This window comes from Ictalurus furcatus, chromosome 13, assembly GCF_023375685.1.
Source record: "Ictalurus furcatus strain D&B chromosome 13, Billie_1.0, whole genome shotgun sequence".
NCBI classification, from domain to species: domain Eukaryota; kingdom Metazoa; phylum Chordata; class Actinopteri; order Siluriformes; family Ictaluridae; genus Ictalurus; species Ictalurus furcatus.
The window spans coordinates 13293111-13317947 of NC_071267.1; the positions used below are offsets into that span (position 1 = coordinate 13293111).

A 24837-nucleotide genomic window follows, 5' to 3' on the forward strand; every position below is an offset into this window, starting at 1 on the left:
TGTTGATTAATTACAATAGCACACCTCAGACAGTACTGCTGTTCAAATCACAGGTTTATATTAATGCACTTCTTCTAATGTTATTATTTCTATAGCATAATCTAAAACCAATAATCAATGTTTAAAAGAAATATTTACAAAAATATGTATTGTTGTTGATATGGTGAAGTATTCTGTCAGTATTTTGTAGCAGTCAGTAGGTTTTGCTTTTCAGTTTGTCTGTAACATGAGAAGCTGCATTTTTGTTGTTGTTGTTTTATTAACTTCAAGAGAGAGAAAAGAGGCTGGTGAGGGAACAACTGTTCATAAATGTTGTAACAACAGTGATAATGGGATAATAGATATTTCATAACATTGCTTATAAATGGTTAAAAAGTGACATTATTGTTTAGTTAATGAAACAAAATATGTAATTGTTGGCAAATGTATGTGTTTTATCAAAACAATGTATGTGTTTTAACATTTAACAATAACATTATGAAGAATTAAACACTTCAGGACATGCTTTTAAAGGAAAATAATCAAATTCAGTGTGGTAACAGGCTGCATCACACCACACATTATTGATTACTTTCCTATAACAGCATGCCCTATCATGTTTTATTTCTTTTATTCCCTTGGTATTATGTGTAAGTGAAATATACTTCAGAGATGTCAAGTGCCAATTTTTCTTCTCTTCCTCATTAGGCGACTAGTCAAGGCGGTGGCTGGCCAATGAGTGTTTGGCTTACTCCAGATCTGAGACCATTTATTGGGGGCACATACTTCCCTCCAAAAGACCTGGGGAGGAGACCTGGATTTAAAACCGTGCTTATGCGTATTATGGAGCAGGTACAGATTAAATTGACCATTGTGTACTGCACACTTACTGTAGTATGCTGCATTTAGTGACAAGTCATAGCTGTCTGTTTTCATGCTTAATGGTTAGCTAATGTTAGGTCAGGAGTAGTATACAGTATTATTTAGCATCCTGTCTATATACAAATATGCAGTACATGAAGACAATACAGGGCAAATAACCACCCACAGACCAAATCACTTGAACAAAACTACACTGATTCAGAAAAACAAAAAATTATAAATAACTACATGGTGCTCTGTTATTTATTCTGCAGTTATTTATAGTGTATATTTAATCATAAAAGCATAGTCCAGCATACTGTAAATTGCACAGTGAGCACAGCAGAAGCAGCATTGAGTTGACGAGTACACATAAGTGTGCGAAGCTGAGGAAATAACTGCACATGACTGATTATTTTACTATGCACACACCACAAGTAGCAGCAGAATAATCATGTAGCACCATGTCAGATTTACAGATTTAAGTAAACATAACAAAGAGAAGATAGATGTTAGACATCTGCGGTGGACGTCCAACTTTATGCTTGTACCTGTTTCAGTGGCAGGAAAACAGAGAAGTGCTTGAGTCCAGTGGGGAACGGGTGATGGATGCTCTGCAGAAGGCCACAGCCATTTCTGCTCATGCAGAAGAAACTCTACCCTCAGCTCTAGATGTGGCTCACAGATGTTTCCAACAGCTGGCTCGCTCATATGAGGAGGAGTATGGAGGATTCAATGATGCACCCAAGTTCCCCACGCCAGGTAAACAGATGCTGTTCAGATCCAAAAGTGAATAGATACAAACCCCAAGAGCTGCTGTCGATTAACATGGTTTTGGTATGTAGATATAGTGGGTTTTCACCAAGTGAATCCGGCTGTAGCGTTTTTAATGGATATACTGATTGCAATTACATACACAGTGGCACTGTTTCTGTGTTCCAGTGAACCTAATGTTCCTGATGTCATACTGGTCTGTAAATCGTGCCTCCTCGGAGGGAGCAGAGGCACTGCAGATGACTCTTCACAGCCTCCGAATGATGGCTTTAGGGGGAATTTATGACCACGTGGCTCAGGTAATTTACAGGCTTTGTCAAACCTGCGGTGATGAATGCGCAAAAAACTAGAACGTAAAACTGCATCAAGCCCTGTGATCTGTCTTCCTTCCTTTCTTCTGTCTGTCTCAGGGTTTTCACAGATACTCTACGGACTCGTCTTGGCATGTGCCCCACTTTGAGAAGATGCTGTATGATCAGGCCCAGCTGGCAGTGGCCTACATCACTGCATATCAGGTGGGTCTGTGCATGTGTATGTGTTTATGATGAACATATGGTATGTTTTTTCTTTCTTTAAATAATCCCTTTTCCACCACTGCAACCATTTTAGTTCATTGATCTGCATGAAGATATTTTAGACTCTCACTATTCATGTAAATAGTGGGAGAGACTCACAAAAGAGAATATTGTAGCTGTTAATTTATTAAGTCTGTTTTCCATTCTATCAGTGTAATTGATTAGTACCATATAATACCAATGTAATTGTTCTTTATACCATAGACCTGTTCATTTCTGTAACAGCAGCTCTGACAGTAGTGCGGGTTGCAAGCGTTATATTAATGTGCTTGTTCTAATACAGAATGTTATAGTTTCTATTGAATAACTACATACATCATTTTATGTAACGGCTTTCATAGGGACTTGTTTACCAGAGACTCCACGTAAAGTGTTTTGAAAAACATGTAATTGTTGATATTTGTGATTGTTGCATTGAGTGATTGTTGAAACACTCCTGTGAGGAGTTGTTTGTTTAGCATTTTTTGGAAAAAGGCTCCAGTTTTGTAACTGTCAGAAGCAAAGGCAGTAGCATAAATTTGGTTTTGGTATCATAAGAAATTTTTTTTTTCTCTTACTAATTTCAAGAAAGAGAAAAAAGAGAGGATGGTATGGAAGTGGCTGTTTATATAAGGAAAAAAAAACATGAAGGGTTAAAGTGTGCTATTATAAGAAAATTATCCACAAAGGGGAGTTGTAATACAGCCTGATACAAAGCGAAGTGGATTATATTCCTATAACAATACGGCAGAAGTGTTTTATTCTTCTTTTGCCACAGCATTTTGCCATTTTGCATTTTTAATTTATTAATGAATGACCTGTCATACTAGTGGAACGTCTGCAAGGCAGGTTGGTTCCTGTGATCACTTACATCATAGCAGCAGTAAACAGTCATTCCCTCACCAGCCTCTCCTTTTTTACTTTGTTGAAGTTTAAAAAACAAAGCAAAACAAAAAAGGCAGCTTTTCATATTACAGAGAAACTGGAAAATGCAAAGTCCTCTGTCCTGAAGACTCTCCTGTGGCAGAAAACTTACTGACCGTTACAAAGTGCTGACACCTGAGACTTCACCATTGAATTATTACATGTTTTTCTTTGTTAAATAACATGTTTATTATTAGCTTTAGATGATGTGTAGTGCCTACCATACAAGTCCTGTGAATGAGCTGTTACTATAGGAACAATAACATGTTTAGAATGAGCGCATCTTTTATGTTACAGCCAGAACTACACTCAGAGCCATGCTGTTTCAGAAAATTAATATTCACATTCTGATTCAAGAATTCAGCAGCACTGTGGTATAAAGATGTTATAACAATTGATAAAAAGAACTTCTACAATAATGAAAGTACCTATAAATAGTTAAAAAGCATGAAGTTGTTCTTTAATAAATAAACAGTTGTTAGCATTGGGAAATTGTTGTGATCTAAGAAAAACAAAATGTGTTATAGGAAAATCAACTTCATCATGCAACCTCGTTGTTGATTATTGTCCTATAACAGCACGTCCCACTATATTTTATTCCTTTCTTATCATGCTATGTATGTTTGTTATAACCTTTTAAGTTAATCATCTTGGGTTTGTTTCTAAATGCAGATTTATTTTCATGGATAATCCAGTGATTTTGTAAAGTTTTTAACTCCTTTGACTTAGCTCAGCATTCAGATGGTACTGTTGCTGCTTTTTAAAACAGGTGTCCGGTGAGCGCTTATTCGCAGATGTGTCCCGCGATGTGTTGCACTACGTCTCCAGAGATCTTAGCCACCAGGTGCGGCATCATTCTTCTTATTAGTTCTTACTTGCCATTGCCTTGCTGAGTTACAGTAAGCAGATGGGGGAAAATCTTCACACATTTTGAGGTCATGCACTTGTAATAATAAATGGTCCACTGTCAGTGAATGAAAGACAATGAAAATCCTTTGAATTAGTTTTATGCAGTATATTTCTATTATGAAGAATTCCTCACCCTAATGTGTATTCTTTTTACATGAGCTCTAGTAGCATAGATCAGATTCCATGCATTTACCCTAAAAAGACAAGGTTACATCACAAGGGTCAGCAGAACCTTTTCTCGTACTGACTGTGAACCTCAGTCTCTCAGGATCCATATTAATAAGGCATCCTGGGACTGTCTAGAGCTCTCTGCATAATTGATCTATAATTAATCCACATGTATGTTGCCATAGTTATTTATTCTGGAAAGAATAATATAAATGACTTTATATTTTTGTGTTAACATAGGTAATCGTGTATTTTAAACATGAATTACGTAATAAAGAACTTGAATTTCTTTTACGACACTGTGCTGCCCCCTGCAGTCTGGTGGCTTCTACAGCGCTGAGGATGCAGACTCATTGCCCACGGCTGAGTCCAGCGAGAAGAGAGAGGGAGCGTTCTGTGTGTGGACAGCTGCGGAGATCAGGGAGCTGCTCTCAAACACGGTGGTGGAGGCCACTGGGGGTGCAACACAAGCTGACATCTTCATGCATCATTACGGTGTTAAAGACCAAGGCAACGTACAGCCAGAGCAGGTCAAGTTGATTTAGAATTTATTTATAAAAAGTTCTGCAGCATGATGTGTGGTGAGAAAAAAAAAATCAACCTAGCTACAGAAAGGAAAATAAAATGCATTGAAATAAATACATGAGCACAAGACAAATATATATTACTCATAAGAGTTTATATAGTGCAGGGGACTCAGTTATAAAGACATACTATAATCCTAAATATGGAAGATTTATCTCTTAAAAGTTTATATGAGCGATTTTTAAATCATCAATTCAGCCTGTTCATTAATAGCATTATCATTTTAAAATCATGTGACCAGGCACAACTACAGAGACAGAGGTAATATTAATAGCTGTTTAAATTAATTAGTCATACAGTCATACATACTCATAAATCACTCGTCACTGTGGGTGAAATGTCTAGTTGATGTTGGAAAACATGCAACATTGATGAGGTCGTCGAACAGAGCAAGGAAATCTGTGACTCTTTACCAGTCCCAGATTTCTGTGCAATATACAGTATTGGATCTCAGTACCTCTGTTATGTGTTATTGACATGGGACCAGTATAGAGAAAGTCACATGGTTATTAATTTATTCATAAATGTTTGTGTTAAAATTCCAAAATGTGTTATCATTTTGCAGAAAGATTTTATTAATTTGTTTTTTAGTTAATTATTTGGAAATGTCATATTCAGTACTTCCTTACACCGAACTATACTTTTCATATAGTCTTTCCTATGAATATGTGAACTTGTCTGTGTATTTAGATTTTTTCTACCCCTGGGGGCACGTTTGTCTCACACCTCAAGGGTTGGGGGGGTCGAATCCCGCCTCTGCCCTGTGTGCGCAGAGGTTGCATGTCCTCCCTGTGCTTCAGGGGTTTCCTCCAGGTACTCTGGTTTCCTCCCCCAGTCCAAAGACATGCGCTGCAGGCTGGTTGGCATCTCTAAATTGTCCGTAGTGTGTGAACATGTGCGCGACTGTGCCCTGCAATTGGTTGGCACCCTCGTCCAGGGTGTCCTCCTGCCTCGTGCCCTGAGTCCCTTGGGACAGGCTACATGTGACCCTGTGTAGGATAAGCGTTACAGAAAATGGATGGATGGATGTTTTTCCCTAAAATCATCATTAGACTCATTCATAAATTAGATCATTCTACAACCCCACTTTGGCCAAATAAACATTTGTCTTCAAAAACCTATGCAGTTGATTAGGTAAAACATCAAATACCTTGTCTTTATACATTTTTTGTTTAAATGCAAGTCAAAGTATTTTTACAAATCACTCCTCAAACAGCTACCAAACAAGGAGTGTGAAGGCTAAAATGTGCTCCCTCCAAGACACATGAAAACAGCCAACCACATCTTTTTAAACTGCTGTTCATGCTGCATCACAGGGCAGAATAAGGTAAGCATAAACGCCCACGGTTGTCTAGTGTCACGGTGATTGACAGGAGAGAGAAAGTACTCCAATCTTCCCAGCCAGAGAGCATGGTCGATTTTGCTTCCTTGGCTCCTGGCCATGGATGTCTATGGCGTCTTCAGGATTAAAACTCGCAGTCTCCTGACAATAGGGTGAATGCTTTGCTGTTGTGCCACTTGGGAGCCAGTTTGTAAAAAATCTTAATATTTGTTTGTATTTTTATATTCCAGGTTTGTTTTCTAGTTTGTAATATGCCTGCATCATCTGGACTTTTGTCTGTTGATTTTGTGTACCTGTAGGATCCACATGGAGAGCTGCAGGGTCAGAATGTGCTGATCGTGCGTTATTCAGTGGAGCTCACTGCTGCGCACTTTGGCCTGAGTGTGAACAAGCTGACTGAAGTGCTGGCCAGTGCCAGAGCCAAACTGGCCGATGTGCGCGGATCACGGCCTCCACCTCACCTGGACACTAAGATGTTAGCCTCATGGAATGGTACGATCCATATGCTCCTTAAGTATTTTCTATTTTAGTCTATTTACTGAGGCTTATGCTGTGATTAATCAAGGTAACCAGATTTAGTAAAGGCATGACACTTCAGGCATAGCAACTTTAGTAATCTCAATCCTTTTTCAGATTTTTGCAGATTTTTAAAAACATATCAAAAAATATCAAAAGTGTTCATTTCATTGTTTTCGTCTACTTGCAACCACCACATTTTCTAAAACTTAAAAACTTCAGAGAAGGCTTTAAGCACCGTCCACTTGGTGCAATCACATCATGTAATATATGCCTGAAAAGCTTGTTTCATAATATACACGATATATATGTATTTCGCTTTCCCTTATAAACCCTATAAACCACATTTACTAGAGTGGGAACATATGAAGTCACACTGTATTTTTTAAAAAAAATTCCTCAAAATCTTTACCCCCCTATATTCAGACCCAGAAATCTAAATAATTCTAGATAACCTTCATTAATGAATATATATATATATATATATATAGAATATATCAAATCAAAGATGAGTAAAAATGACTAATTATCGGAAATGTTGATTACTGTTGAATTTACATCACATACCAAGAGAAATTATTGTCACTGTGAAATACACGTTTTAATTCTAACTCACATTTAAATTCAAAGAATAGACTCTAGTTTTATTAAGTATGCAAATTTAATTAGACAGAGCCACATTTGCATAAATAAATGTACATTTTTGAAAAAGATCCAAAAAATATACTTGTAAGAATATCAGCAATTAGCTATTGAAGTTTGATTGTGATATCTATTGCTGTAAAGAATTATCCATATTCACTTATAGTGACTCAGATGCATGAATAAAACAGAAATCTAACCTGTTTACGTTACTGGTCATGTTTTTTAAATGGAAGATTCCACCATTATATTTCCTAACATCACCACAACTATGTATATTTTCTTGAGATTGACTAATGCGGTGCCACATTTTTTTTACAGCACATTCTGTTCTGTGTACATGCTGAGTTAATGAAAGGCTATCAAAACCTTTACAGGGGACCCTGGTCCTTTCAGAGCTCTGCGTGTGATTTCAGCTCCCATAGTGATTAATGAAGTGATTTTTTTTTTAACTGAAGAAATAGAAGACATCAACAAGGACAGCAGTCCTTGGCACAATACAGCCCATCACTGTATCTGTACCTCCAAAGGAACTTAATAATCAATGATGCCAGGGCTTCTTAACCACTTCTGTGAGTAAATGAAGATCTGATGGGTATATTGTTAGTGATTCTGTGTTTTTGGTGCCAGTGTGGCTTCAGTGAGAGATCAAGCATCCCTCAGCATTGGGGATAATTCTTTGAGCCTTGTCTTTACAATTATTGGTCTAGAGAAATTTTAATAAGCTTATTTATAGATGAGGCAAAGGCATGCAAAGGTATTTACAGATGAGCTATTTATCAGCTTCTATGAGTCGCAAAGTTAAAAATTTACATGAGGATTAATGTGGGGGAATTTAAGAGTGTTCAGAGATGGGCTAAACAGGAGCTGATTTTCTGAAAATATTAAAAATATGCCTGCAGTTCAGTTCAGGCATCTGAAGTTGGCAGATTTTCCTTGAGTGTCCGAGCTGGGATTTTCCATTAGCATCTAGACATTGCCTTTAAGCCTGAAAAAAATCAGGGAGGGAAAATGAGGACTGTAGAAGGAAATATTGTTTTTCTTTGCTATCAAATATGATATGATATAACATAAAAACAAGGGACAATTAGAAATAAAAGTGTAATATGGTGATATATGAATGAGAAGATAGCAAACATTAAAATGAATAAATCTCAATAAAATAAAATCAATTTAATTGGTGTCTGGTAAATTGCCTGTATATTGCTGCATAAAAAGTCCTTGATGTAATTATCACATTAATCACTATAAAATAGCACTTGATCTAGCACATATTATTCTAATTTATTTGTTTATTTATTTATTTATATTTTTATTTATTGTGTCCCAGCACTTACTCTTGTGAAGCCGCAAGATAATCAATCAAGGTGAAAATCGTAATGTGTGGGTTGTAAGCTATTTTATCACACTCTTAATTAGCTATTCTGAGTTGTGGAATAATAAAATAATGGCAGTGATTTTTTTTAGTAAGTAGGATCCAGCTGACCCAGCACTCATTTGATACACTTATGGCTCATTTTATTTCAACAATTTTTTATCCGTAAAAAAATTAATAAATACATTTTTGGGACAAACAACATCTTACATTAAGATGCTCTTAAAACCTTTTTGTGGGTTTTTATAGAGCATTGAATGGCCTTCCAAACACACAAGAAAAAGTTTAAGTTCAGAATCACTTAAGTCTAAGTAGTTACAAGTAAGGCCTGAATATTAGAGTGTGAAGTCTCTGTAATAAACCCTCACTGTGTGAGCTTAACTCTGAATATGGCTCTGTATGCTGAATGGATAATTTAGCTTTACATATTTTAATAGGGCTGATGCTGTCAGGATTTGCCCGAGTGGGGGCAGTATTAGGAGACCAGACTCTGCTTCAGAGAGCAGAACAGACTGCACAGTTTCTCCGAAAGCACCTGTGGGATGAAGAGGGACAGCACATGCTGCACTCATGTTACCGAGGCGACAACATGGAGGTCGAGCAAACGTAAGGAACATTCCTTCAGTCTCCCTCAAGACTAGATTACACACTTACAGAAATAAGTAGATGCAAACAGGCATGTGATTGCTGTGTTCTTTTACACAGTGGGATGACTTTCACAAAAATGGTTTCATTTATATTCAGTTTGTGAACATGTATCACAGCAGACATTTCTCCAACTGTTTAATGCTCATTATAAAGGAACCGTTTTTGTATTGATCTATTATGGTAGTATGTAGTGAGTGCAGGTTGTAGCACACCAAATGTGTTTTCATTTATACAAGAAAACTAGCACACATTCCATACTGTTTCCAATTACACTCACTACTCATAATTGCCTTAGCAGAGGTAGAAATAACCCAGATTTAGTAGAAAACAAATGCACATGGGCCTTGACTTTATTTTCAGTATTTCTCCCTTGTTTTTCGGTGCCTTCAGCTTAATGCTCCTCAAAGGGTTATCTAAGAGCACTGATTGTGAATAGGAGCACACACAAATAACATTTATATCTATTTAATTTGCCATTTGTCCCAGACCAGGGCTCACTAATGTTATCAGATGATGGACAACACTGGTCAATTCAATTTGAATGATTTCTTGTGCTTCCTCACGTATTGAACATCAGATACATTTAATATACATAATAATGATGCTGCTCACAGAATAATTAAAAAAAAGAGGTTTCTTAACACAAGGCCCAATATTATCTTGGAATGAGATCTGTGAACTATGTATAACCCCATTTCTGAAAAAGTTGGGACAGTATGGAAAATACAAAAAAACAAACAAAGAGTCATTTGAAAATTCAGTTCACACTGTACTATATTGAAAACACATCATTAACACATTATTTGATGTTTTTACTTTCTGAATTTATTTTATTTTTGAAAATATACACTCATTTCAAATCTGATGACTGCAACACACTCCAAAAAAGTTGGGACAGTCGACTGTTTACCACTGTGTAACATCACCTTTTCTTTTAATAACACTTATTAAGTGTTTGGGTGCTGAAGACACCAGTTGGTTAAGTTTAGCAAGTGGAATTTTCCCCCACTCATCCATTATGCATTTCTTCACATATGTAACTGTACAATGCCTTCGTTGCCTTATTTTGCGCTTCATAATGCGCCATATATTCTCAATCAGAGACAGGTCAGGACTGCAGGCAGGCCTTCCTAGTACCCGCACTCTCTGTTATGCAACCAGGTGCTTGTAATCTGGGTAGAATGTGGTTTGGCATTGTCCTGCTCTGGATGGCAGCATATGTTTCTCCAAAATGTATACATATTTTTCTGCATTAATTGTGCCCTCACAGATGTGTAAGTTGCCCATGCCATGGAGATTGACACACCCCCATACCATGACAGACGCTGGACCTGATGCTGATAACAGCTTGCATGGTCCTTTTCCTCTTTGGTCCGGAGAACATGACGGCTGTTTTGTCCAAAAACTATTTGAAATGTTGACTTGTTCGATCACAAAACACGATTCCACTGTGCTACCATCCATCTCAGATGAGACCGAGCCCAGAGAAGTCGGCGGTGCTTCTTGACAGTGTTGATGTATAGCTTCTGCTTTGCATAGTAAAGCCTTAACTTGCATCTGTGGATGCAGCGGCGAATGGTGTTGGCTGACAAAGATTTACCAAAGTATTCCCGAGCCCAAGTCAGGATATCCTTTAGAGACTCATGACAGTTTTTAAGACCGTGGCGTCTGAGGGATCTGAGATCACGCGCATTCAGAAGTGGTTTTCAGTCTTGCCCTTTACACACCGAGATTTGACCGGATTCCTTGAATCTTTTAATTTTATTGTGCACTGTCCAAGCTGAAATGCCAAAAATCCTACCGATTTGTCTTTGGGGAATGTTGTTCTCAAAGTGTTGGATTATTCGCTGACAAATCTGGTGGCAGATTAGCGACCCATCCTTGCTCTTGAAGGACTAGGCCTTTTTTGGAGGCTCCTTATATACTATGATTAGATTATTTCCTCACCTGTTTCACATCACCTTCTTATTTCAACTTGTCACATCGCTATTAGTCCTAAATTGCCCCTGTCCCAACTTTTTTGGAACGTGTTGCATGCATCAGTTTCAAAATAAACGTTTACCTTCAAAAAAAAACTATGCAGTTGATTAGGTAAAACATCAAATAACTTATCTTTATTCATTTTCTGTTTAAATACAAGTCAAAGTACATTGACAAATGACTCCTCTTTGTTTTTATTAGCATTTTCCAACTCTTTCAGAATTGGGGTTGTATTCTGCACAGTTTTGTTTAAACTCTACATCTTGGTATACAACTGACAATACATTTTATTTATATTATAAAATTACTGTATTTTCCTGTAGCCTGAATTTTGGTCATTTTAGAGTAGGAATACTTGGGGAAACAGTGGGGAAATGTTAAATAAAATATATTTTACAAGAAACATACATTTAACACACTGCTGCAATAGGCCTTGCTTACAATCAGCTTAGAACTCCGTTGAGAAACATGTGCCTACTAAATAGTACTCCACTATCTGAAGTAACAATACTGTTTTGACATACTATGTAGTATGCTAGTATACTAAGTACATCCCTTCATTTCTTCCCCAAACACAAAACACTTCATAACCTGTAGTTGAAATTCATTTATCATCTACTCTCCCAGCTCTTTACCCTTGTGTCCTGCTTTTATCTCAGGACAGTCAAGGAGAACACGGGGCAGTGCGATTGTAATCATTCAGTTTTTCTCAGGGTTTCATGCCAATAAATAATGAATCAGCATATTTTTGTTATTGTTTGGAATAGCAACAAATAGCACTGATTTCAAAGATGTCTTGGCTGAGCATGCTATAAGCTAACTAATTTACACCCTGAGTCTGAAGATTAAACTGATTACTGTTAATACACAGTAGTATAAATGTACTACTTGGAAACATCTTGCTGCTCTCAATGGTGAATATTTCTTTTTCATATTCTGGTATTTTGAGCCAGCCATATTTTGGAGCTTATTCAAGTAAACAAATTGATTTTTATGGACACTGGGTGTCTGTTTATGAACATTCAAGAATAATGGGCATTCTCAGTGAATATAAGCAGAGTTGGAGAGGCGAAGAGGCACTCTCTTCTGCACCCTATTCAAATATATAATCATTATTTTCAGAGTAAAAAGGTCCATGTGCTTCATAGACACTTGGCGATAGTACAAAAATGCATGAAAGTAAGAAGATATTGTGGCTCTCATGCATTTAAATTGTGTTTTTTTTAATGCTGTGCTTAGTTTAAGGGTATACATCAAGGAAGCCCCAAACAAGGTTATATGCAAACAAGTACCAAATGTTGCAAATATGGCTACATGTAATTTGTAATTCCAGGTTATAAATAAATTGCTCATACAAATACTGCCTGATAGCAATTAAGCATACTGGATTGTAAATATATACACCCACCATCCACTTAATTAGGAACATCTGTATACCTGCACATTCATGCAGTTATCAAATCAACCAATCATGTAGCAGCAGCACAATGCAAAAAAAAAAAAAAAAAGAATAAATCATGCAGATACAGGTCAAGGTCTTCAGTTAATGTTCACATCAAACATCAGAATGAAGAACAAGTATGAACTTGGTGATTTTGATTGTGGCATGGTTGTTGGTACCAGATGGGCTGGTTTGGTATCTCAGAAATTGCTGATCTCCTGGGATCTTCACACACAACAGTCTCTAGAGTTTGCACAGAAAAACATTGAGTGGGCGACAGTTGTGTGGGTGGAAATGGCTTGTTGGTTAAGAGAGGTCAGAGGAAAATGGCCAGATTGGTTCGAGCTGCCAGGAAGGATATAGTAACTCATATGATCACTCTTTACAACCGTGGTGAGCAGAAAAGCATCTCATCATGCACACAACATTGAATCTTGAGGTGGATGAGCTACAGCAGAAGACCACATCAGGTTCCACTCCTGTGAGCCAAGAACAGGAATCCGAGGCTATCATGGGCACTGGCTCACCCAAACTGGACAGCTGAAGATTAATAAAAAAAGACCTGATCTTTTGACAGTCTTCAGCTGTCCACCCACAAATTCTTGTTCTAGGCTAACAGGAGTGGAACCCAATGATGTAGACTTGAACACCACTGATTTACCATTCCATGTGTGGTTTATATTTTGCCTATTCCAAAATTGGTATACAGACTGAAGTGCATGTAGTGAGGAGATAATAGCAGATTTGCCAGGCTTCAGAATGATTAATTATTATTTATTATTTATTATGGGAGCTACTCAGACAGTTGTGCCTGTTTGTCCAAAACAGAGACCAAGTTATTTGCTGTTCAGACATTAAATTTAAGAGTTTTTTTTTTTTCTTTCCATATGCAGTATTAACACTGGCCAAGAGTGCCAGAGTACCACTTGAGGGTAATATTAAATATATAAACTTGATATTATGAAATATGAACTAAATAATCATATAAATTGTCCAGAAGTAGTCACAAAGTTTCCTATAAATGTCTCACTGGTGCTGTCTGTGTGTTTACTAGAGAGCTCAGAGGTGAACTCGTCTAGTTCATGATATGAAAAATTCATTTATATACATACAAAATAATTTATCTTAGTCTCTTTTTTGGGTCTATTACAGACCAGCAGCCAAATCATGTGGATGAATGCCATATCACTAAATTGAGATAGATGTGTAGATATAGAAAAGGAATGTATTTATCATGACTAGGACTGCTCATGACAATGAACTTTAATATATTTTCAATGTGTCAGGATGCTGTAGAATTTTGCCTACTTATTGTCTCTCAGAAGTCAAAACAGTTTAAAAAATTGTCTCCTGCTTTTATGTGACATCGTACTGAAACTGACAGCCATGAACAGAGGTCTGCTTTATAACGCTGCATTTTCTATTGCTTGATTTGTTTGGAATTAAAATAAAAGGCAAGTGCTTCTTTTAAATGGATCCCATTGAAATCTTCCACAGAAGGAGTTCTACTTAAAAAAAAAATGCATGGCAATCTCAGAGGGAAGCAAGTAATTTTAATAATCTAAACGGGCAACCCAGAAAATCAAGTTAAGTACCTGCGTAAGTCTGGACGCAGAGAATGTTCCCTTCATATCTGCTGTAATTTCTTTGATATAACTCTCTATGGCCCTTAATGTACAAAACACTTATGTATTTAAATTTTTTTGGTACATTATGGATTTTCATTGTCATTGCATCACAGAAATCAAAAGTATCTTTAGAGTGTAAATCCAGTTGAAACAATCAACATGCTGTTGTGCTCTCAGGAGCCACTACACACACTGCTCTTTGTTTCTAGAGTCCAGAAGCTGAAACTCGGCATGTCAAGCTGCTCTTAATTTGGCCTGTTCTGCTGCTGGAAGACTTTCCTTCTCTGAATCTGAAAGCAGAGGCAGGTGATTAAATTACACGAGAGGAGACACTGGAGCACATTTTTTGATTGTGTAGCTGCTCCACTTAATTTCTTCCTTGCAAGGAATCGTTTCCCTTCTCTGCTCATCCTTGTGAATACTTTATGTGGTAAATTAAAGTCCATTCTCCAGAGTCAAATAGGTGATTATTTGATAGGCAGGAGGCAGTTTTTCTTGATAGTATTGGTGGAATGAAATTAGTGTCCAATTTATGACGGTAATAATGGGCTGTAATGTTTGGATCAGATACAGTGATGGGAAGTTGTAAGTCGTTCCTGACATACCGTATCTGTTCGTTTTATTTAGCATGTTATTGCATCAATAGGAATTTACCACATGCTCCATGATATTTATTTGCATTTACATACCTTACCTCAGACATTATATAAAATCATGTACTGTATGTATATTGACTTTGAATAACTGGTTATAGTTTCCATAGCAGAGAGAATTTTTGCGTTTTGAGGAAGTTACATCACCAGAGGCAGAAAGGAATGGACAATCATGGCATAAAATGCTTAGTTAAAGCTTGACTGGAAAGGCTTTGTGTAATTTTTTGCAGTTAAGGAACAACATCCACTTAGAGTAAGCTACAGAAACACTACAAGAAAAACCATGGTTTCTGTTGATCACAAAGCTCTGCCTGTGAACAGAGGGAACCTGAGGCACATTCTCCTTCACTGTGCAGTGAGACTAACCTCGCATATAAATTTATTTTGTTTACTTTTTTGTAGATTACAATTTAATGGAATTTTGAATTTCATTACTGGATGCAAAGGATTTTCATACACCGTTGTTCATCACTGTAAAATAAATCTCAGTTGTTTAAATATAACTTGTATGTGACAAAACAAATGGAGGTAACCCAAGTACTAGACCTCCTCCTCTTTACTTCCTAATAACAGAGTTTGATCTTCAGTTCAGTCTGTATAATTTCTCCCACACTCAGCTAGCTACAGTGCCACTTCTGTGGACCTGCTTGAGAACTGCGGATGAAAGGTTCCTGATATATTCAGTTAAATCAACAAAGTGCTTCAAGGAATATTATTAGATATCTGGCTTTGTGATTCAAGTGCACCTGTACAGCTCTTACCACTATCAAAGTCCTGTAGATGTCCTTGTATAGTTCAACCTTCTAAAGAAGAACTTGTACCAATGTTACAGGTTTCTTTTACTAGAAATGTGAAGTGTATTTTCCTACTGTATCTGGACATAATTGTTGAATTGTGTCTTGTTTTAAAACAAAGGACTCAATTCAATTTAGTCTATATTCAGACTGGCCAGATAATATTTTGGTAGATTTGCCAGTAGATTTGCAGGACTACGATTATTTTTCTTATAGAAATTATGTTCTTCCTTTTTATTTTATTTTTAAAAGAATATATAAATTGCTTGGCATCTTCTCTCCATATTAATGGTAGTTAGTAGTACTGACTGAAGGCTTCACAGATGGTCATAAGAAGCCTAAAGGGAAAATGGTTATTTTGAAACATAAAAGATTTCCATAAGCTTTCCAGTCTAGAAAACACTAGTTTCAATATTATTGGCATGTCCACAATTGATGTTTGGTGAACCTTCCTCTCAAGAACTGTCTAACAAGATCTAACAAGGTAGTAAAGAAATGATACACCCATCCTTCATGCAGAACTTATCAAACTCCTTTATATTCATAGGTTGGATTGCCCTCTTCAATTTAGACCACATGTTTTAATAGGATTCAGATCTGGAGACAGAGATGGATATTGTTAAATATTGATGTCCTGTCCTGTCTCCATTTCTGTGTTGATTCAGTATGTTTGTAATCATTATCTTGGTCCGTCTGTAGCTGAGTCTTAACCTCCTGGTAGAGGTAACCGGGTTTTGGCTTAAAATTTTGAACTAGCTTCAAAACATCCCAAAAGCATCAAGCATCTAACACATGAGTATCAGCTGCTTTTCCTGGTATGTAATCTCCTTTTTTTCACCGAACATGACAATGGTGTGTATGGTCAGAATATTTGATTATAACTGTCGTGTCAGTAATGCTTTCTGAAGTTCAGGTTTACACCCCAGGGAACATGACATCAACAAAGTTCCTGGAGTCTATCAAGGATAAGAATTTGCTTGTGTTTTATTTCAAATATTTTTTAAGAATGACAGTACACATACAGTACAACTTAATACGAACGATTTTGTTTCTTCATTTGCATTTCAGTTTAAAATATTTTCTTCAATCATTTAAGGTGCCATTAATTATGGAGCTGTAACAATGAATGTTATCTTTGAATGAGTGACCAAGTAAAAGAAAGCTAATTTGTACTGATATAAAAATGGGTAACGGGTATGGCGTTGATATGTGTGCTCATCACATTAGAGTCTGCTTCAACAATATAATGCAAGATTTATATCACATTACACTTTTAGCATATTAGGACCAATGCAATGATCAACACTTGAAATTTAGACAACTGCACAGATGGTCCAGGAGAACAGCATGCACAAGAACAAAGAAGCTGTGAATGATCTTGTGCTGCAAAGCTCTACTTTTTCTTCACAAAGTTTAACGATTCAGGCATTTCTCTTTCTTCCAAGGACTTTTCATTTTCTTTACAGAAACAAACAAACAAAATAGTCAGACTGGGGAAAGAATCATATTAAACATAATCATATCTTTTTGATCTCAGAACCTCATGATCTCAGAACTTTTAAATTCAAATTGTTTTTTCATAAAACTACTCAATTTTAGCCTGAACATACACTTTATTACCACTGGCTCTGAAACTGAGCTGTTAAGTAAAGGACCATGCTGTTAAGTAAAGGACACGACAGTCCATAAGAGTCACACTAACCAAACTCTTTCCTCAACTTAGCTATATGTAATATATTGAGATGTAACACAATGTCACTATCTGTACCTCTATCAGCTTAGTGTTACAAAAATTCATATCTGTATTTGTATTCGGATTTAAAACTGAACTGAATTTAAATAAATAAATAAATAAATAAATAAATAAATAAATAAATAACCCTATTACTTTGTCCTCAGAAACACTAAAAATCACTGGAAAAGAACTCAGAAGTAGAAATGCCAAAACCATAAGCATGACCTGTGAATTCTGTCTCTCAGTTCTTCAACCTCAGCTACATCACTCAAGTTCATAAATTATCTTGCTCACACAGTTATTATTTTTGTTTGTGAATGAATGAATAAATGCTATAAATGCATCCCGCAGTGCTGCATGTTCATGTTAAAGAAAGTGAGATTTGTTTCACAAGCTTCATATCTAACTGCTCACTCACACCTGCATAAAAGTACAAATATCCTTCTCGTGCAACTTTTACGTTGCGTCGTGTGGATAAGAAGCTTTCTAAAAATGTGTACATCCTCTTTGTATCTGTATTTGTATCTGTTCAGAACATATTATTGAATAATGTATTTGTAAATGTTTGTCCTTAACAGATAAAAATATTAGAACTACAATTGCAGAGAGAAATTTCTTGTTAACTTGTCTTCTACATGTTTGTAAATTTTCCTTGACCTTCTCTTCAGTGCCTCGCCAATTTCTGGGTTCCTGGATGACTACGCTTTCGTGGTGAGCGGTCTCCTGGATTTGTTTGAAGCTACACACACAGTTCAGTGGCTTCAATGGGCTGAGAAGCTACAGAACAGGCAGGACCAGCTCTTCTGGGATGCCCAGGGAAGTGGCTACTTTTGCAGTGACCCTTTAGACCCCACCATACTCCTGTCCCTCAAACAGGGTGAGAAAATTCACACTCTTTAATAATGCTGTTCCTCAAACAGGGTTAGATACACTTCTTCTTATATACTGTATATTACACCATCCATGCAGCATAACAGAGACAGAGTGGAGTGGAACAAACCGAGATGATTGTTGATGATAATAAAACGAGTTGCTTTACCCTCCGGAGCCCTGTGCTGAATTGTTATGAGCATTTATAATTTATCCGTTCTATTTGTAATTTGTAATATTACAGTGGGACTACTAGGTTGACATTACTATTTTTAATTGCATTTTTCTTGGGGATATGAGACATAATAAGTTAGCAATATAATAAGACTTTTGTTGATGACATATCTTGCATGATGTGTAGTCTGTAATGTGCATAGGCTGTGGTCTTTCACATGGGCTGATTGCTGCGGGTGGGTGTGGGAGTATGAGGGAGTGAGTCATTTGGACAGGGTGATGCAGATCTCCTGCTGTCACTCAGTGTTCAACATCACTCCACTGCATAGCACTCCAATCATGCCACTGCTGATAGCATGCTAGCAAAGTCAGAGAACCCTTCAGTACTCGGCTACCACCTTTTCTAATGCCCCCATTCTTACCTCTTATTTTGGAGCTCTCTCTTGCTTTCATCTTTCTCTCATGTTAAATTGATTTAAATAATTACTATTTCTTGTACATGTTGTGCCTCCGTTTTTTTTTTGTTTGTTTGTTTGTTTTTTAAATAAAAATGCTATGAGTATATTTCTTCAGCTGCTTTTGGACAAAAAAAATGCTGGGGTATATTAGAGCCTGGGTCTGATGTCCTGATTGACTCAGTTCCATATTTTGTCACAAGAATTGGACGAACATGCTGACACTAACACACAGACATGCCACCATGCCTTGGCCTGCGACTAATGGCACTGTGAAAAATGACACTGACACCAGCGAGATATGGATGAAGGGAGGGGGTGTCTGATGCTTTTGTTGCTGGCACTGATAAATTAATGGGGACGTAAGACGGATTTGTCACCTTTTCTGAGTGACTGTGCCATTATGTAGTGATCCCAGCATGTAAAGTTCCATTAGGAGCTGTGTGGAGCAGTAGTGTGTCAGGACATTGTTCCTCCACCACACTGTCACTGGAAGATGGATTACTTCACTGAGCAAATGCCAGTCTCTATTTTATGCACTGTCCAAACCCAATCATGTAGAATCCTCTGTTCTCATTCCGGGAACATACAGTAACTCAGATACAGTTTTGTTTTATTCCTGTGTATGAGCCATATCTTGGTTGAGGGTTTGTATGTTGGTCACAGTTAATGTGTACTAGTTATTCTCCTAGTTATTATATTGTATACATTTTTAAAGTGTACTATAAATGCATTAAGTGCATATAGTATACTAAACAAATGCTTAAGGTTTGCTCTTTTATATACTATCCGTGTACTAGATTTATTTGGACAAAAATTAAATATAAAAGCATACAAAATATAAGTGCACTTATTACAGTTTATTCTAAATTAGTCAAATTGTCTGATGGTACACACTCCAGACACTTATTCCTTGAAAGTAAACTATATATTACAAAATAAACTAAAAACCACAAAACAAAACAAAAAATAGTTTCATTAGCACTTTTACGTATAGTTAGATAGTAGTATTTCTAGAGTAAACTAACTATATTTTACACTTACTATACTTTTCATGTGGGACAGCTGTGGCTCAGGTGGTATAGCGGGTTGTTCACTAATCGTAAGGTAGGCGGTTTGATTCCCGGCCCACATGACTCCATATACCGACATGTCCTTGGGCAAGACACTGAACCCCAAGTTGCTCCCGATGTCAAGCTAGCGCCTTGCATGGCAGCTCTGCTACCATTGGTGTGTGTGAATGAGAAACAGTGTAAAGCACTTTGTAGAACCGCTAAGGTTAAAAAAGTGCTATATAAGTGCAGACCATTTGCCATTTACTTATTATAATTTTTTCCAACTGTACATTCGTAAACAAAAAAAATGTGTCTCAAATGGAGAGTGTGTTAATAATATAGTAGCATCCACTTGGGGACTGTGCTGTGTTATATATCAGTCATCACCTCAGTTCAAGGTGCCACCAGCTCATCCATAGATCTGTCTGCATGAGGTCAGATCACACAACACACACACAATCACACAAAGGAGATAAAACCATTCTCATGGCTGTTCAAACACTTCACCTGCAATATCAGGCACTTTAAGCCCTGGGCAGCCTGATAAATAGGCAAAGGTCAAAAAGATAATTTGAATAATGCATCAGTGCAAAGACACTTACTTTCCCAAAACAGGAACATTTATATCAGACTGTGAAAATAGCCCAGTTTTTGTTTGGGATTTGTCATGGTTACTGTGTGTTTATTCATAGTGATGTCTTTCTGTTCAGATCAGGATGGTGCAGAACCCAGTGGAAACTCTGTCTCTGCAATGAACCTGCTGCGCCTCTCCCACCTGACGGGCCGACAAGAGTGGATGCAGCGCTCTCAGCAACTGCTGACTGCCTTCTCTGATAGGCTATTGAAGGTGCCAATTGCCCTGCCTGACATGGTCCGTGGCCTCATGGCACATCATTACACGTTTAAACAGGTAATAAGTGCTGAAGCTGGTGTTGGCCTGAGTGAGCATGTATACAGCATCACAACTTTATTACCCACAGAGCAATAAAGGCTGTTTCCACGGATTGAGAAAATAATTTTATTTAAAAAAAAACTTGACTTGTTACACACTTACAGTGTAAGCCTAAGGTCAGTTGTTTAATTATGTCAATAAACCTTCAAATACATAAAGCACATTTAAAAACGTGTAACATTTAAAAACTGTATAACCATAAAGGTCTTAGAATGAGACAGCTGTTCTGAGTGGCACAAAAATGCTCTCATGGATATCAAACAATTGCAAACACAACACAGGTTTATCAAAAAATATATATCTTTTTTTAAACACAATTATTGTTATAGTTATTTTTCTCTTATTCTCATATGAGAAAAATATATTAGTATAGTTCCATTGATATTTTACATTTTTGTAATATATGGTGACTAAGAAGAGGAAAATGTCCAACCATGACTTCCTGTTTCACAGGGGTATAAATATTAGGTAACACAGGCCAAATTCCCTTAGTCATTCATAACAGTGGGTAAGACCAAGGAATAATTAATTATAATTATAATTATAGCTGTGATGTGCAGCAAAATGGGAAGTGACTATAAGAATATAGTAAAAGCATTGAAAATGCCCATTTCCACCATCAGGGCAATAATTATGAAATTCCTGTCAATTGAAAGTGTTATGAATCAATCTGGAAGAGGATGTGTATCTATATTGTCTCAATGCACTGTGCAGAAGATGGTTCAAATGCCCAAAAAATCTCCAAGGATCACAGCTGGAGAACTGCAGAAGTTAGTTGCGTCTTGGGGTCAGAAAAAGTCTCCAAAACTACAATCCGAAGTCACCTATATCACCACAAGTTGTTTGGAAGGGTTTCAAGAAAAAAGCCTCTACTCTCATCCAAAAACAAAAACTCTTTAATGTTTTGGGGCTGGGACAATGATCCAAAACATACATCAAAATCAACACAAAAATGGTTTACTGACCACAAAATCAAGATCCTGCAATGGCCACCCCAGCCGATTGACTTGAAACTCATAGATAACTTGTGGAGACATTCTGTATGGAGGAATGGTCTCAGATCTCTTGCCATGTATTCTCCAACCTCATTGGGTATTATACTGTAGGAGAAGTACATTTGTAAAAGAAATATGTATTTTTAAAACAAATACCAGCACAAGTCTGAAATTGCAAATTAGTCTGCAGTTAAAAGAGAGTGCTTAAAGCCCTTGAAAGCATGCTTAAAGACCCTGACAAGCTGTTGGACTTGGCTAATTGAAATGAAACACGGCTCCAACAAGAGTTGTCAATTGGAAAAAAGGGAAAGGATTATAAAACTCCTTCAAGAAAGAAATCTGACATGAGGTGTGGCAAACGATGTTGGCTGTTCCCAGTCAGCTGTGTCTAAAATTTGGTGCCAATATAAACAAGTGCAAGTATAAAAAGATTCTCTCCTCTTTTTTTTTTTTTTTTTTTTAACCACAGGCTTGTGACATGTCTTGTCAGTTAATTAAACTTGTCAGTATAGCTTCTACCTACTGAATCCTGGGTCAAGGTCAGCTCGTGATAAATTAGTGACAGAAAGTACTGAACTGAAAATACACAACATCAGTTTCCATGAAGTAGATCTTCCAAAGTTTCCTCCTTTGCCAAACAGTTCAAACTTGTGAAGATTTATCAACCCATCAGAGCTTACCTGGACAGGAGAAATCATCTGAGGGAGACACATAACAAACTGAAGGTCCAGGCAAGGGCAGTCTGATCCTCAGCACACCTGCCCACCTCATTACTGTAAGAGACAGACCTAACCCCTTTCCATTTCTTTCTTTCTTGTTTTTCCTCCTTTCTTTCTTAGATAATCATCTGTGGCCAGCCTGATGCAGAGGACACAGCCAGTCTCATTGCCTGTGTCAACTCCCTGTTTCTTCCCTATAAAGTAAGCCTTCTTTGAGTTTTTGTTTTATTTTCTTTGTAAGGTTGAGGGGAAAAACCCAGATAGGTTTTCCTAATTGTCAACAGCAGAGGTGGAAGTACTTGAATGAAAGTAGATATAAACTTACGTAATATTAATTTTTTAAATGAAGTACTTTCCCATGGATATGTGGGACAGATCAGCATCACTGAAATCTGCTCAGGGTGGTCCATAGAGTCTGTGAAGAGAGAAAGAGAGGGGGTATAGAGCAGTTCACCTTTCAGGAGCCTGGCTAGTTGCTTCTCGTTTTATGCCTCTGGCAGGCCGGTTTTCATGCCACTTTAATTGAGTCCCAACTGGCTGGAGCTTGTGGCTGCAGTGGCCTGGATGCCATCCCTCAACCACATGCTAGGTTTAAAAGCATATTGAACAGGGAGTGTCTTTCAGTAGCCATCATGCTTTCTTTCCAAAGTTGCACATTTGTCACTTTTTCATTTCACTGAGCTCACAAGCTTGTGATGTTATATGAGAATGCTGCTCCCTTTTTTGCTTTTTGAATGACTCACTGATCAGAATGCTATATGAATTAATGCATAGTCAGGGCACTAATGTTAATGAGTGAGCAAAAGTAATCACGCACAAAGGTCAAGTTGTTAAATTTAATGCACGCACTGTAAAGCCGGAGTTAGGACAATCGCTGCACAGTGCAACATGTGAAGAATGATTTGGGAATAATTAGTAAATATCTTGTGGTTACTGTAGGAAGCAGCCAGAGGCCTGGCTTTGTACATTTTTTCTTTAATATAAAGGTCATCATAGCTCAGAGATAGTATTTTTCTCATTTTCACTCTTTCTGCCCTTTTCCCCTGCTCTGCACATGAGGCCCCTCACTCAATAGCTCTGACAAAGAGAGTAAACTCATGCACACACAGAATAAGCCTGGCCTTTTGGGCTTTTACTGCTACCTAATGTACTCAAGGGGGAATCCCCACCAGGGGCGTTCCTTTTGTTCATTTATTTCTAATCTGTTTACCCTTCTCATGGGACTGAAGCTGGAAAGCCAGGGAAATCTAATACCGATATTGATGTCAGTAAAACTGTTAAGTAGACATTCATCCTCTTTATTAGTGAAGCAAAGAGTTTTAAGGGAAATAGATGAAGCGAAGTGCATTAGAGATGTAAAGTAGGCAGTTACAGTGGTGAGGAAGATGATCAGCAGAAGTTAGGCATGACTGCTTTTGTGTTTATCCCTCTCCTATCTTTTTACAATGTAGTAACTTAACAGACAGTGTCTTTATTAAAAGGAACCCTGACTATGAAGACTTGTAGGCCTTAACGCGTAGTAATTTCCCGCTCCTATTAAAATTCGTTGTTAGAAACACATGAAATATGTTAATTACTTTAAAAATCCTTGATATTTAGTATATATTTTAACCTTCGGAGGCCGCCATTATGTGACATGCGCAGTCGGTGACATAAAATGGTTGCACTTGAGCACACAAAAGAATTAGCTACTAGCCCCCACAGCAGGAAAAGAATGCCACACTGTGTTGCTTTTGGCTGTAATTTTCTAGCTCTTGTGTACTGTGATGCAGGGGATATCTGTAAGCATAACCAAACCAGTAAGATCTTGTTAGTGCGTTTTTTCTGTATATTCTCATAACGGAAGGCTCCTGTAAAATTAGCCTAAAACGCCTAGGCAAGGCATACCCAAAGTAAAATTAAAGCTGTTCTTGAACCATTTGGAGTACATGCATAGTTTTGGTCTCTTTTGAAAGGTGGACTAAATATTTTATATAATTGGATTTTTTGGAGCTTTGCCAGTGTAACAAGACTGTTTTTGTCAGGATGTTATGGATCAGTGGATTACTATGAGGCTTCATATGAGGTGAGGTGCCTCCGTTTCGTAAGTGTTTGTAATGTATATCGGTG

General features: G+C 37.3%; 1 protein-coding gene across 2 annotated transcripts in view; it reads left to right on the forward strand.

Annotated features, from left to right (window-relative positions):
* The window catches only part of spata20 (spermatogenesis associated 20), a 54416-nt gene that overhangs the window by 5432 nt on the left and 24147 nt on the right, over positions 1-24837 (forward strand). For both annotated transcript variants that reach the window (XM_053639476.1, XM_053639477.1), the window contains exons 5-15: positions 688-831; positions 1401-1602; positions 1783-1913; positions 2025-2129; positions 3862-3936; positions 4487-4699; positions 6396-6588; positions 9067-9235; positions 18177-18385; positions 20773-20972; positions 22849-22929. In XM_053639476.1, coding sequence (XP_053495451.1) covers positions 688-831; positions 1401-1602; positions 1783-1913; positions 2025-2129; positions 3862-3936; positions 4487-4699; positions 6396-6588; positions 9067-9235; positions 18177-18385; positions 20773-20972; positions 22849-22929 — 1722 coding nt within the window. The remainder of the gene's footprint in view (positions 1-687; positions 832-1400; positions 1603-1782; positions 1914-2024; positions 2130-3861; positions 3937-4486; positions 4700-6395; positions 6589-9066; positions 9236-18176; positions 18386-20772; positions 20973-22848; positions 22930-24837) is intronic.